The following is a 12,724-nucleotide window of genomic DNA, read 5'->3' as shown; positions in this document are numbered from 1 at the left end:
ATGGAGGAATGGGCCAAAATACCAGCTACTGTGTGTGCAAACCTGGTAAAGACCTATAGTAAACGTTTGACCTCTGTTATTGCCAACAAAGGTTATGTTACAAAGTATTGAGTTGTATTTTTGTTATTGACCAAATACTTATTTTCCTGATTTACGAATAAATTCTTTACAAATCCTACCATGTGGATTCATGGATATTTTTTTTTTTTTCCACATTCTGTCTCTCACAGTTGAAGTGTACCTCTGGTGCAAATTACTGACCTCTGTCATCATTTTAAGTGAGGGAACTTGCACAATCGGTGGCTGACTAAATACTTTTTTGCCCCACTGTACCCTCTTTGCCCTCTTCTGCCTTTCATAGTCATGTGCGAAATACGGCTGTATAAATGGCTCGCAGCCCCTTGGCGCGCGCACTCACAACAATAGCTGAGCCTAATTGTGCAGACGTATTTTACCTCCACAAATAGCTGAGACATGGTTTGCGATACATGTGGCAAAAAAGTGCTCCAAGAGTGAGGTGTTGTGGCTATACTTTCCCAACCTTGAGACCTCAGAATTAGGGAGACAATCAAAAGGGCACATTTTACAGGGTTTATTTATCAGATAAAATACGTTAAATGTCACCGAAACAGCGGGGGTGTCCAAATTCAGAGGCTGCTTCCACCTGAGGACCCGCCCTTCGCGGTCTAAAGAAAGCCGGGTAGTACGTCTTGAGTTCCCTCGGTGGAGTGAAACTCAGCCGTCTGCTCCTTGCTATCTAAAATATAACCGGGCGCTGGCATAAACTCTCGACCGTCTCACACTTTCTTTAATTAGTTTTCTGTTTGATGTTTATTCAGCAGTGTGAAAACCCCGGAGGAACACACCTGTGGGATTAATAAAGTTAAATTTAATTTAATCTAATCTAATAACTTTAATCTCAGCCAAACCGATTTACTCACGAACAAACAAAACACTGAAAAAGCCAAACAATAACATTTTTAAGTTATCAAAGTGACTTATATATCATATTTAACCCAAGTAGTGAAAGCCTGTGGGGGTTTGAAGACGATGTGTTGATCGGCTCAGATATTTGAAGTTTACACAGCTACATTCTCACCTGAAAACATGTTAAAAGTTGGGTTTTTTTTGCGACCCAGAAAGAGAAAGAAGAGTAATATTAAAACTAAGTAGCTGCCGCCATTGTTGGAAACTGGAATTGGCTCGGCCGCGCTATGAATTCTGCAATATGGTTTTTCAATTTTGTTGTCCAGGTGGAAATTCGGGAGAATGGTGGCTCCGGGATTCTCCCGGAAAAATCGGGAGGGTTGGCATGTTTGGTTGTGGCAACATCACTAACCTTGTCAAACACCTCAGAGTAAATCATATCACAGAATATGAGGCGCGTATGTTGAGACGAACTGAAGAGGAGGAGAGGGACAGGTGCTGCTAGGGCGAGACACACGTCTCTCACAGAGTCCTTTAGTGCTGCAGGCAGGCAACGTGTTCAAATAGCGCATAACTTCAGTTTTTTTTTTTATTTCTATATGATGAACTCTGCATTATTAAGTGATAAGAACAAGTAATCTGATGTCCTGTAATCATTATGACGCTATAATTTGAGATAAATAAATAAATAAGTTTTTTTGTATAAAGTATCGGTATCGGATCAGTATCGTCGATACCACCCTGAAAAGTACTTGGGATCGGAAAGGAAATCAGTGGTATCGCACATCACTAGCTTCTATGCCCCAGCTTTGTTTACTTTTTCCCACCGAGGCTTCTAGACTTCTGATTGGCCAACATTTCTGCACGGTTAGAAATCTAGCTCCACCTGCTGCTTTGGCATGTTCATAGCAGCGTTTTCCTTCATTTCTGCCTTTATGTGTGGACGGGATTATTTTTTAAAACGAAAACGGAAAATCTCCGTTTTCAAAAATGCCCGTGTATGTGTGGACGTAGCCTCAGTCTCTGACTTTAAGCGCTAATTCGTCATTCGGCTTTTGTCAGACTAAAGTAACTGTTAAAACTGTTTGAAAAGCTCAGCTATACAACAAGGAGAGATTGAGAATTTCCTTTTAGTTCTCAGTTTATTTGATATTGACAAAAGTTAGTCAATTTTGTCTGTTCTTCTGTAAAACAAACTAAGATTTATTTTTAGAATTAATATTTTGTTTCTAAGTGGAATTGACAATTTAGTAGCCTGTTTCGTTTGTTCTATTTTGAAACTTAAACGCTTCAGCGGCTGCCTTTTGTGTAGTTTGCAATATTTGCCTTTATTTATCTGAAAAAGTCTCATGTTCCTTAAGTACATCTACCCTGTTGAACTTATTATGGGAAATAAATATTTAAATAAAAACAAGCTGCTGATTATTTCACATTTCACTTGTGAGCAACGGCACATTTAAATCTTACAAATATAGTTATTTGGCTTATATCGTGATATATATCGTTATCGCCTGAAATGAAAAAAACATATCGTGATATGAAAAAATCTTATATCGTCCAGCTCTAGAATATTGATATGGGTATGCATTTGAACGAGCTGGACATGGAGCCCATTTTTGTCTTGTCAAACCTCATGAACCAGAGACAGAGACGACATCCAGTGAAAACGACGCAACATCTGCAACACGGAGAGAGCTCACCTGGAACACCGATCACACTCACGTTTGTTTGTTGGCAAACAGGTGAAGTCCTGAAATGTTTCTGATCTCTGAGGAAGGTTTCTCATCGATAAATCGATCACTGCAAAACCTTGAGCTCACAGTTGCTTCACCAATTGTAATAACCTGTAAATAATCTGCTCATGATGGAAGATGAAGAGGAGTCTCATCCTTCCCTTCAGCGTGGTCTCCTACACATGGACTTCATATTTCACTCCATCCTGGTTCCTGTTGCAGTCATATGATATTTTACGGCCGTCCTTTCTGTGTCATCATTTCAGGCCTGTGAGGGTTACCATGTTAAGTGTGGGGGGCTCGTCGAGGATCTTCAGCCTTCCCATACGAGGATTCTGCTCAGCTGTGATCTACAGGAAGTCACTTCCACCTGTCATCACCTCTCCTGGCAACTACCTCCATAGATCAGGAGGGGGGGCACACGTGTCAGGTGTGCGGGCCCTGTCAGGTGGCAGCAGCGATGCTGCAGGTGGGTGGTACAGCAGCCTGGCGGACTCGACCCCAGTTCACCTGTGTGAACAGCTCCTGGTGAGCGTACAGGAGGCGAGCGGGTTGCCATGGTGGTTTAGCATCTGCGTAGCGACGCTGTCAGTGAGGACGCTCGTCACTCTGCCGCTCGCTGCCTACCAGCTGGTTGTCATCTCTAAGGTCAGTGACGCAGGGCTTCACATATAAGATAAGATAAGATAACCTTTATTAGTCCCACACGTGGGAAACTTGTTTTGTCACCGCAGAAAGTGGACAGTGCAAAGTTACATAGCAAAAACTGGAGAACACTGGAACACAATAAGAATAAGGTACTGTACACAACTGTACAGAATAGAATAAAATACTATATACAATAGGATAAAAATAGAATACAAATGCTTTATACAACTGAGTAGAAATACAACTTTGTTGGAAAAAGAGCATTGCACTTAGTCTTATTGCACATGTGTGGATGTGTGTGTTTGATCAGTTGAAGTCTTTGTTGTGGAGTCTGATAGCAGTGGGGAGCAAAGACCTGTGAAATCTCTCCGTCCCACATCGTGGGTGCCGCAGCCACTGAAGGAGCTGCTCAGTGCTGTCAAAGTCTCCTGCATGGGGTGGGAGATGTTGTCCTACAGGGATGACAGCTTGGCCACCATTCTCCTGTCACTCAACACCTCCACTGGGTCCAGAGGGCATCCTAGAACAGAGCTGGCCCCTTCGGATCAGCCTGTTCAGTCTCTTCCTGTCCCCAGCAGAGATGCTGCCACCCCAGCAAACCACACCGTAAAAGATGGCTGAGGCCACCACAGAGTCATAGAAAGTCTTCAGGAGTGGGCCCTCCACTCCAAAAGACCTGAGTCTCCGCAGCAGGTACAGCCTGCTCTGCCCTTTCCTATGGGGGCGTCTGAATTATGAATCCAGTCCAGTTTATTGTTCAGATGAACACCAAGGTACCTGTAGCTGTCTACAGCCTCAATGTCCATACCTTGGATGTTCAGTGGTTGCAGTGGAGGATGTTTGTGCCTGTGGAAGTCTACCACCAGCTCCTTGGTTTTACTGGTGTTGATGTGGAGGTAGTTCAGCTGGCACCAGTCCACAAAGCCTTGGGTCAGTTCTCTGTACTCCCTGTCGTCCCCATCAGTGATGAGGCAGACTATTGCAGAGTCATCAGAGAACTTCTGCAGGAAGCACTGGGTGGAGCTATGGGAGAAGTCTGCAGTGTAGATGGTGAAGAGGAACGGAGCTAGAACCGTTCCCTGTGGGGCCCCGTACTGCAGACGACCCTGTCCGACACACAGCCCTGAGTTCTCACATACTCTGGTCCGTCGGTGAGGTAGTCCAGAATCATGTGGTGAGGTGATGATCCACTCCAGAGTTCTCCAGCTTGTCCTTCAGGACCGTGGGCAGAATGGTGTTAAAGGCACTGGAGAAATCAAAGAACATGATTCTCACAGTGCTACCAGTGGTCTCCAAGTGAGAGAGGGAGCGATGTAGGAGGTGGATGACGGCATCATCCGCTCCAATGCCAGGCTGGTAGGCAAACTGAAGTGGGTCCAGTGATGAGCTCACAAGGCGCCGAAGCTGAGCCAGGACCAGCCGCTCCAGGGTCTTCGTCAGGTGGGATGTCAGAGCCACCATCTTGTACAGTGGGGCAAAAAAGTATTTAGTCAGCCACCGATTGTGCAAGTTCCCCCACTTAAAATGATGACAGAGGTCAGTAATTTGCACCAGAGGTACACTTCAACTGTGAGAGACAGAATGTGGAAAAAAAATCCATGAATTCACATGGTAGGATTTGTAAAGAATTTATACGTAAATTAGGGTGGAAAATAAGTATTTGGTCACCTCAAACAAGGAAAATCTCTGGCTCTCACAGACCTGTAACGTCTTCTGTAAGAAGCTTTTCTGTCCCCCACTCGTTACCTGTATGAATGGCACCTGTTTGAACTCATCATCTGTATAAAAGACACCTGTCCACAGCCTCAAACAGTCAGACTCCAAACTCCGCCATGGCCAAGACCAAAGAGCTTTGGAAGGACACCAGGAAAAGTATTGTAGACCTGCACCAGACTGGGAAGAGTGAATCTACAATAGGCAAGCAGCTTGGTGTGAAAAAATCAACTGTGGGAGCAATCATCAGAAAATGGAAGACATACAAGACCACTGATAATCTCCCTCGATCTGGGGCTCCACGCAAGATCTCATCCCGTGGGGTCAAAATGATCATGAGAACGGTGAGCAAAGATCCCAGAACCACACGGGGGGACCTGGTGAATGACCTGCAGAGAGCTGGGACCAAAGTAACAAAGGTCACCATCAGTAACACACTACAACGGCAGGGAATCAAATCCCGCATTGCCAGACGTGTTCCGCTGCTGAAGCCAGTGCATGTCCAGGCCCGTCTGAAGTTTGCCACAGAGCACATGGATGATACAGCAGAGGATTGGGAGAATGTCATGTGGTCAGATGAAACCAAAGTAGAACTTTTTGGTATAAACTCAACTCGTCGTGTTTGGAGGAAGAAGAATACAGAGTTGCATCCCAAGAACACCATACCTACTGTGAAGCATGGGGGTGGAAACATCATGCTATGGGGCTGTTTTTCTGCCAAGGGGACAGGACGACTGATCCGTGTTAAGGACAGAATGAATGGGGTCATGTATCGTGAGATTTTGAGCCAAAACCTCCTTCCATCAGTGAGAACTTTGAAGATGAAACGAGGCTGGGTCTTCCAACATGACAATGATCCAAAACACACCGCCCGGGCAACAAAGGAGTGGCTCCGTAAGAAGCATTTGAAAGTCCTGGAGTGGCCTAGCCAGTCTCCAGACCTCAACCCCATAGAAAATCTGTGGCGGGAGTTGAAAGTCCGTGTTGCTCGGCGACAGCCCCAAAACATCACTGCTCTCGAGAAGATCTGCATGGAGGAATGGGCCAAAATACCAGCTACTGTGTGTGCAAACCTGGTAAAGACCTATAGTAAACGTTTGACCTCTGTTATTGCCAACAAAGGTTATGTTACAAAGTATTGAGTTGTATTTTTGTTATTGACCAAATACTTATTTTCCTGATTTACGAATAAATTCTTTACAAATCCTACCATGTGGATTCATGGATATTTTTTTTTTTCCACATTCTGTCTCTCACAGTTGAAGTGTACCTCTGGTGCAAATTACTGACCTCTGTCATCATTTTAAGTGGGGGAACTTGCACAATCGGTGGCTGACTAAATACTCTTTTGCCCCACTGTAGCTGTTGAAGGTCATCTGTGCAGTGTCATTGCAGTAGTTACCAGAGTCACCTCACAATGACAAGGTTGCTGCTTCAGCTCGTTCTTCCTGTGTGATCCTGTTTCTGGCTGTAGGTGAGGCGGATGAGTGCAGAGTGCAGACCCTTTCTTTCACTGCATGAAAGCAGACTTAAACATGTTTGATGGTTTAAAATACTTTGAGTGGTCAGTAAGAGGGGAAAGGTCTGTCTGTGTCCACAGACTCATCCAACATACTTAATGCTGGTCACATGATCTCAGGTCAGAGTTTGAGGGTCTCATGATGTTTTTGCCGCTTCTAATCCATCTTTGTGCTTCTAAAAGAAAATCCAGCACTCCCACGTCTCTACATCTGACCTTAAATCAGACTGTAGTTTGTCCTCAGAGAGAAGAAATATTTCAGGAATCCAGACATTTTTCCCTCCCCCTTCTCTCCCACGAATTCTGTCCTCCTCGTCCTCCTCCTCGTGTCCTTTTAAACTGAAATGAAAAAGGAAGCCTCTGAGAATCTCAGCTGACACATCAGCTTTTAACCGCCTTTAAGTTACTTTACTTTACCTCATCATGTTTTGGAGGAATACTCTGCAGCTGCCTCTGAGTTTATCTAGTCAGAAGCATCCGTTTATTTAAGGTGCTTTTTTCCCCTGTGAGATGTCCCAAAAAAGTTCCAGTTGGTCAGAGCAAAGATGTAAGCTTTATCTAAAGCAGCCCCTTAGTTCCTGCAATGAAAAACCCACAAAACTAACTATTATTAACCAACCCCCCAGAATCTAACCATAGTAACCTTCAGGTGATGTGCAGGTGGAGGCACTACAGGCTGAAATCTCTGAGCTGGCCAAGAGACTACGCTATGAAGTGTCAGTCACAGCAAGAGAGAGAAGCTGGACGGAGAGAGAGAGCCGGTGAGACACAACTAACAGACTTAAAACAACAACAAACAAATACATTCAAAGAAACAAAAAAAAACATCCAATAGACAGCATACAACCAGTCAGTCTGTCCTCCTGCCAGGTTCCAGTTCAAGAAGAACCTGCGGCGGATCGTCTCTCAGCTCTACGTCAGAGATAACTGTCACCCCTTCAAAGCCAGTCTGCTGGTCTGGGTTCAGCTGCCACTCTGGATCAGTCTGTCTCTGGCCCTCCGAAATCTGAGCCTGGATCAGTCTGGTAAGAACCTGGACCAAATGAAACTAACCTAACCCAGCCCAAAATTATGAGGTAGGATACAGTACTGTGCAAAAGTCTTGAGCCACCCCTCATGTCTTAAAATTTTTGACTTTCCTGTATTTTTGTTAAGTGCTCTTGTGCGATAGTTCTCTTACGCGCTCATTCTTTTCCCTCCCTGCGACGTACAGCAGCTGGAGCTTCAGCTAGCAGACATACTGCGTGACAAACTGCACACAAACAGGCTGATATCATGAATAAGAGACAAAGAGAAATGCTTAAGGCACAGAGAAAAAAACAACTGAAACAGGCTGCATAATATATTTACCTATATGTTTGCAAACTTCGAAAAATTGGTGCACCTGCTCAAGAGTCATGCATAGTACCGTGACTTTTACCTGGTCCAGGATGTAGTCTACACCACTCCCAATCCAGGACCTCTGTTTTTCCTGCAGACCTGCAGGGGGCGCTGGCAGCAGGAGGTGCTCTGTGGTTCCCTGACCTCACCATACCGGACTCCACCTTGATCCTACCTGTCTGTCTGGGACTCGCCAACCTGCTCATCGTAGAGGTCAGTTTGTCAGCAGTATGTAATTAGCTGATCAGTGGTGTAATCAGTCTAAGCTTCCTGTGCACTTCTTCTTCAGGTCTTTTCTCTGCAGAGAGTCGCAGCGTCTCGAACCCAGCGACTGGTCTTGAACACCGTTAGAGGATTTTCTCTGCTGATGATCCCAATCGCTGCCACGGTGCCCTCTGTGAGTTTAAGGTGTAGTCCATCACATTGTCTGCCTGAGGTCTTAGACCAGGTCAGAACAGCCATTTGACATTCAGGAAAAAAGTTACAAGCTGAAATTTACAAAAAAGAAAAACATTTTAATCATAAAACATGCGTACTACACCTGCAGGGAAAATAACCTTTACACATTACAGCCCACTTAGACATGTGTACACCTGGACCGCCCTCATTTCCCGACCACTACACGTCCCATTCAACCTGAACAAGAACTTGAATTTGATCTGTGATCAAATGGGACACCATGGGACACATGGAGACTGAGTCTTATTCATTCACACAGCACAAATATGCAGGTGATGAAGGTGTAGTAAGCTGGTTAACATGAGACAAAAATGGCATTAAATAAATAAATAAATATAATTTTATTTATATAGCACCTTTCTAGACAGAGTCACAAAGTGCTGCACATAGGATAATAAATAATAAAAGGGTAAAACAGACAATATAAAACAGTCAGAAATTTAACCAAAAACAGTCTTAAAAAAGGTGAGTTTTGAGTTTTTTAAAAACAACTACCGAGTCCACAGATCTTAATGTATGAGGGAGAGCGTTCCACAGTCTCGGGGCCACAGTGGCAAAAGCTCTGTCACCCTTAGTTCTCATCTTAGTCTGTTTTATAGCAAGTAAGCCCTGATCAGATGACCTCAGGGACCTGCTAGGGATATAGGGCTGTAGCAGATCGGAGATGTAGGCTGGTGCCAGTCCATGCAAGGCTCTAAACTGAACCATTGAACTGGTGGACAGTAGGGCTGCTCGATTATGGCAAAAATGATAATCACGATTATTTTCACTGAAATTGAGATCACGATTATTTGACGATATTTATTTAACCCTTTAAGACCTACTATAGAACCAAGTCCACCAGAGCTTATATTATTTTTTTTACATGCTGTAGTGCCATTTGTGGGAGCATTTCAAGTTGCTATACATCAATACAACTGTTATAGCCCATATTTTAATAATATGTATGCATTAAGTCCATAGTAATTACATAAATTGCAAAAAAGTGCAATAAACTACAAAAAAAACTGAAAATTGCTTTTGTTTTGTTTACATATATTTCTACTTGGAGAAATTTAAGAGGTTTATCCCTCAAAACTTTAAATACAATAAAGTTGCAAAAAATAGTTTCCCACCACAGGAAATTTATTTTGAGTGTCTTCATAGTTTTATTTTGGAGATACAGCAATTTTTATATACACTGCAGGAAAAACAAAAAACAATCCTATGATGCAAATTTGCAAAGAAAACAGCATGTGCATCATTTCACTGTGGGAAGTGTTACGAACAGCTGATTGGAACGGCAAAGCGTGTTTCTGGAATATTATGTTTTTGTTCCTGCAAGCGCTTTTTATGCAATTTTTGCAAAGCTATATGTGGAACGAAACCGTGACCGAGGAAAAGCTGATGGCATAAGATGTAAGTACAACTCCTCCGGTTTCATATGCAAAACAAATTATTGCGCTAGCTTACACGGTTCAGGTTCTACAGGGATTTAAAAATAGTTACGCAAAACGGAGCGTGCTGCTCTGACCGGCTTTAAAGGGTTAACAATGACTTTAAAAAAATAATATAAAATAGTGTGCAACACCACTGAAGTTTTTTTTTTTAAACTCTCTTTTCAACCAACGGCAGTCACTCTCCAAATAACTTCTGCTTAGCTTTCCGAGCTTCCCTCGGGTCCTCTTAATCAGCGGTCTCCAACCTTTTTTGCGCCACGGACCGGTTTATGCCCGACAATCTTTTCACGGACCGGCCTTTAAGGTGTCGCGGATAAATGAGGGAGGGGCTAATAATCGGCTCAGTCATTTTTAATGATCGTTGAAAGCCCAGATCGTAATCGTGATTAAAATTCGATTAATTGAGCAGCCCTAGTGGACAGTTATAAGTATTTGGGGGTTGTTCTTGATAAGACCCTGTCCTTTGAGTCACATCTTGCTGATACAGTGAAAAAGGTTCAACAAAGACTGTACTTTTTAAGGAGGTTGAGAGGTTTTAATGTTTCATCTGAAATGATGACTCTTTTTTTTATAAAAGTTTTATTGAATCTGTTTTAACTTTCTGTATCATTGCTTGGTACGGTAATATGTCCCTGAATAATAAGACCAGACTTAACAACCTGGTTAAAGTGGCTGGCAATATTTCAGGGAGGTCTCAGGTCCAGGTTGTGGACTTTTATAACAGGCAGGTACTGAGGAAGGCGACCTCTGTCCTGTTGTGTTCAGGACAGAGGTCCTGAACACAACTCTTTAATGATTTTCAACTGCTTCCATGAGATCGTCGTTATAAAGTGCCTGCAGTGAAGACAAAGAGATATAGATTGTCTTTTGTACCTAGTGCTATTATCATAGTTAATAACACTAAACCATAAGTGTTGTTGCCATTGCACATTGCACTTTTTTGATGAAAAATCTAGGTTGTTTTATCAGGCTTATATTATTTTGGTGAGTGTATGTGATGTGTTGGTTGTCTGTTTGTTTGTACGGACATACTGCAAATCAATTTCCCATTAGGGACAATAAAGTTACCATTGACCATTGAAATATCAAGACCAGGACCTTAAAATGTACTCTAAATTCAACAGGAAGCCAGTGTGGCTGAAATAGCAATGGTGTCACATGTGAATACTTGGAGGATCTTGTCAAAAGTCTAGCTGCAGCGTTTTGCACAACCTACAGATGATCCAGAGAACCTTTGCTTAGACACATAAACAAAGAGTTACAATAGTCCAAGCGTGAGGAAATAAATGCATGTATAGCTATCTCCAGTTCAGGGCAAAATAAAATAGGGCTTAACTTAGCCACATTTCTTAAATAATAAAAACAAGACCAGACCAGAGAATTCACATGCCCATCCAATGTGAGAGTCGAGTCAAAAGTGACAACTAAATTCCTGATAGAGGATTTAACATACACAGGAAGAGGACCAAGGGCTTTCACTATCTGGGATACAAATCTGTCTGGAGCACATACGAGGACTTCAGTTTTCCCCTCGTTGAGTTGGAGGAAATTTACAGCCATCCAACGTTTGATGGAATCTAAGCATTCTAAGGCATTCTTCATCCTTCACATCAGCTGATCATGAGTGTCATAGCCCCGCCCTCTCTGAGCCTGATCTGAGCTCTAATTGGCTTATATCTCTTACAGGTAAAAGATTATTATGGCCACTGAATGGTTTAGGTGATTAAGTTGATCTGTATATAAGTGAAAGTTTTTAATCTCTCCACAGTCTGTGAAATGTCGGTACTGCCACCTACGAGCTTTACACTGGTGAGCTCGTTCTCCCGACATTTGTGAGTGAAGCAGCATTTGCCTCGTTTCCTGTTCATAAACACAGCTCTGACTGAGGAATGTTTCATGTTCAGATCTGCCAAGTCAACGAATGTTTGAACGTGTTGAGTCGCTCCCGCATTCCTGTCAGGTCATCAGATTAAAGTGTCTGTTCAGGGTTTTATTTTGAAAGAATGTTCCTGTGTATTAATCAGATTAAGGTGTTTTATTCTGAAAGTGTCTCACTGTGTCTCTCCTCACAGTCCATGGCTCTGTACTGGTTTGCTTCCAGTCTGGTGGGATTCAGTCACAACCTCCTCCTTCGCTCTCCTTCAATCTGCCGACTCTTGCAACTGTCGACTCCTCACTCGACATCTTCATACAGAGACCTACTGACCGCCTTCTTCGCCAAATACCGCAAATGACCGCGCTGTCAGATAATACAGCTGCAAACACCTACAAAACAAGTTGAGGACAGCAAACTGACTCAGTTTAATATTTACTAGCTGCCTGGGTCCACCTGATGGGAAAAAAAAAAAAAAAAAAACCAAAAACAGCTGACTGTAACTTCCTGTCAGAGTTTAAAGTCCTATAAAGTCAGATAAACGTCTGCGATGATGTGATCACCTCAGATATTTAAAGTGTTTGATGTTAATCTGAGATGTGTCTGTCTGGTCATAAATAAAGTCACTTCAGACTGTGAATGCTCTGTGTTCAAGTTCATCTCTGAACAATAACAGTGAATGCATGATCTTTGACCGCCTGTTTATTTTCCCACAGACACTCTCTAAACTTAGAAACCGTTAAAGAGGAAGGATTACAGATCAGCTACTTATTGATCAGATGTTTCCCGTATTTATACCTGTGTGGATCAATAGTGTCTTCTCTGATTCTTCTGTCACACAGTGTGACACAAAGTGGATGAGCTGTTGTGATACTCTGCACTTGTCCCAGAAGTACTGACTTTGTCTACATTATTCTTTCTATATATTTATTTGCTATGATTTGCTATGCACTGACTCTCCTGGCTTTGTTTGTGTGAGCATTCAGTCGCCTGAAAAACAAACAGCCAGCAAATTAAAGCAAATACTCCGTTA

At 42.9% G+C, this 12,724-nt stretch overlaps 1 protein-coding gene across 2 annotated transcripts in view; it reads left to right on the top strand.

The window, feature by feature from the left end:
- Window positions 1-12,724, top strand: part of cox18 (cytochrome c oxidase assembly factor COX18) — a 17,935-nt gene extending 5,211 nt beyond the window's left edge. For both annotated transcript variants that reach the window (XM_085472189.1, XM_085472182.1), the window contains exons 2-7: window positions 2,927-3,308; window positions 7,201-7,301; window positions 7,411-7,565; window positions 8,018-8,133; window positions 8,210-8,317; window positions 11,891-12,724. In XM_085472189.1, the coding sequence (XP_085328315.1) occupies window positions 2,943-3,308; window positions 7,201-7,301; window positions 7,411-7,565; window positions 8,018-8,133; window positions 8,210-8,317; window positions 11,891-12,052 (1,008 nt within the window). In that variant the 5' untranslated portion in view covers window positions 2,927-2,942 and the 3' untranslated portion in view covers window positions 12,053-12,724. The remainder of the gene's footprint in view (window positions 1-2,926; window positions 3,309-7,200; window positions 7,302-7,410; window positions 7,566-8,017; window positions 8,134-8,209; window positions 8,318-11,890) is intronic.

The sequence above is a fragment of the Copadichromis virginalis genome, linkage group LG2 (assembly GCF_057382275.1).
Source record: "Copadichromis virginalis isolate Kocher_CV1m ecotype Utaka linkage group LG2, C_Virginalis_male_GT1.1, whole genome shotgun sequence".
In the NCBI taxonomy this organism is placed as follows: domain Eukaryota; kingdom Metazoa; phylum Chordata; class Actinopteri; order Cichliformes; family Cichlidae; genus Copadichromis; species Copadichromis virginalis.
The sequence above is the reverse complement of the archived record's forward strand: the minus strand, read 5'-3'. Positions and strand labels throughout refer to the sequence as shown.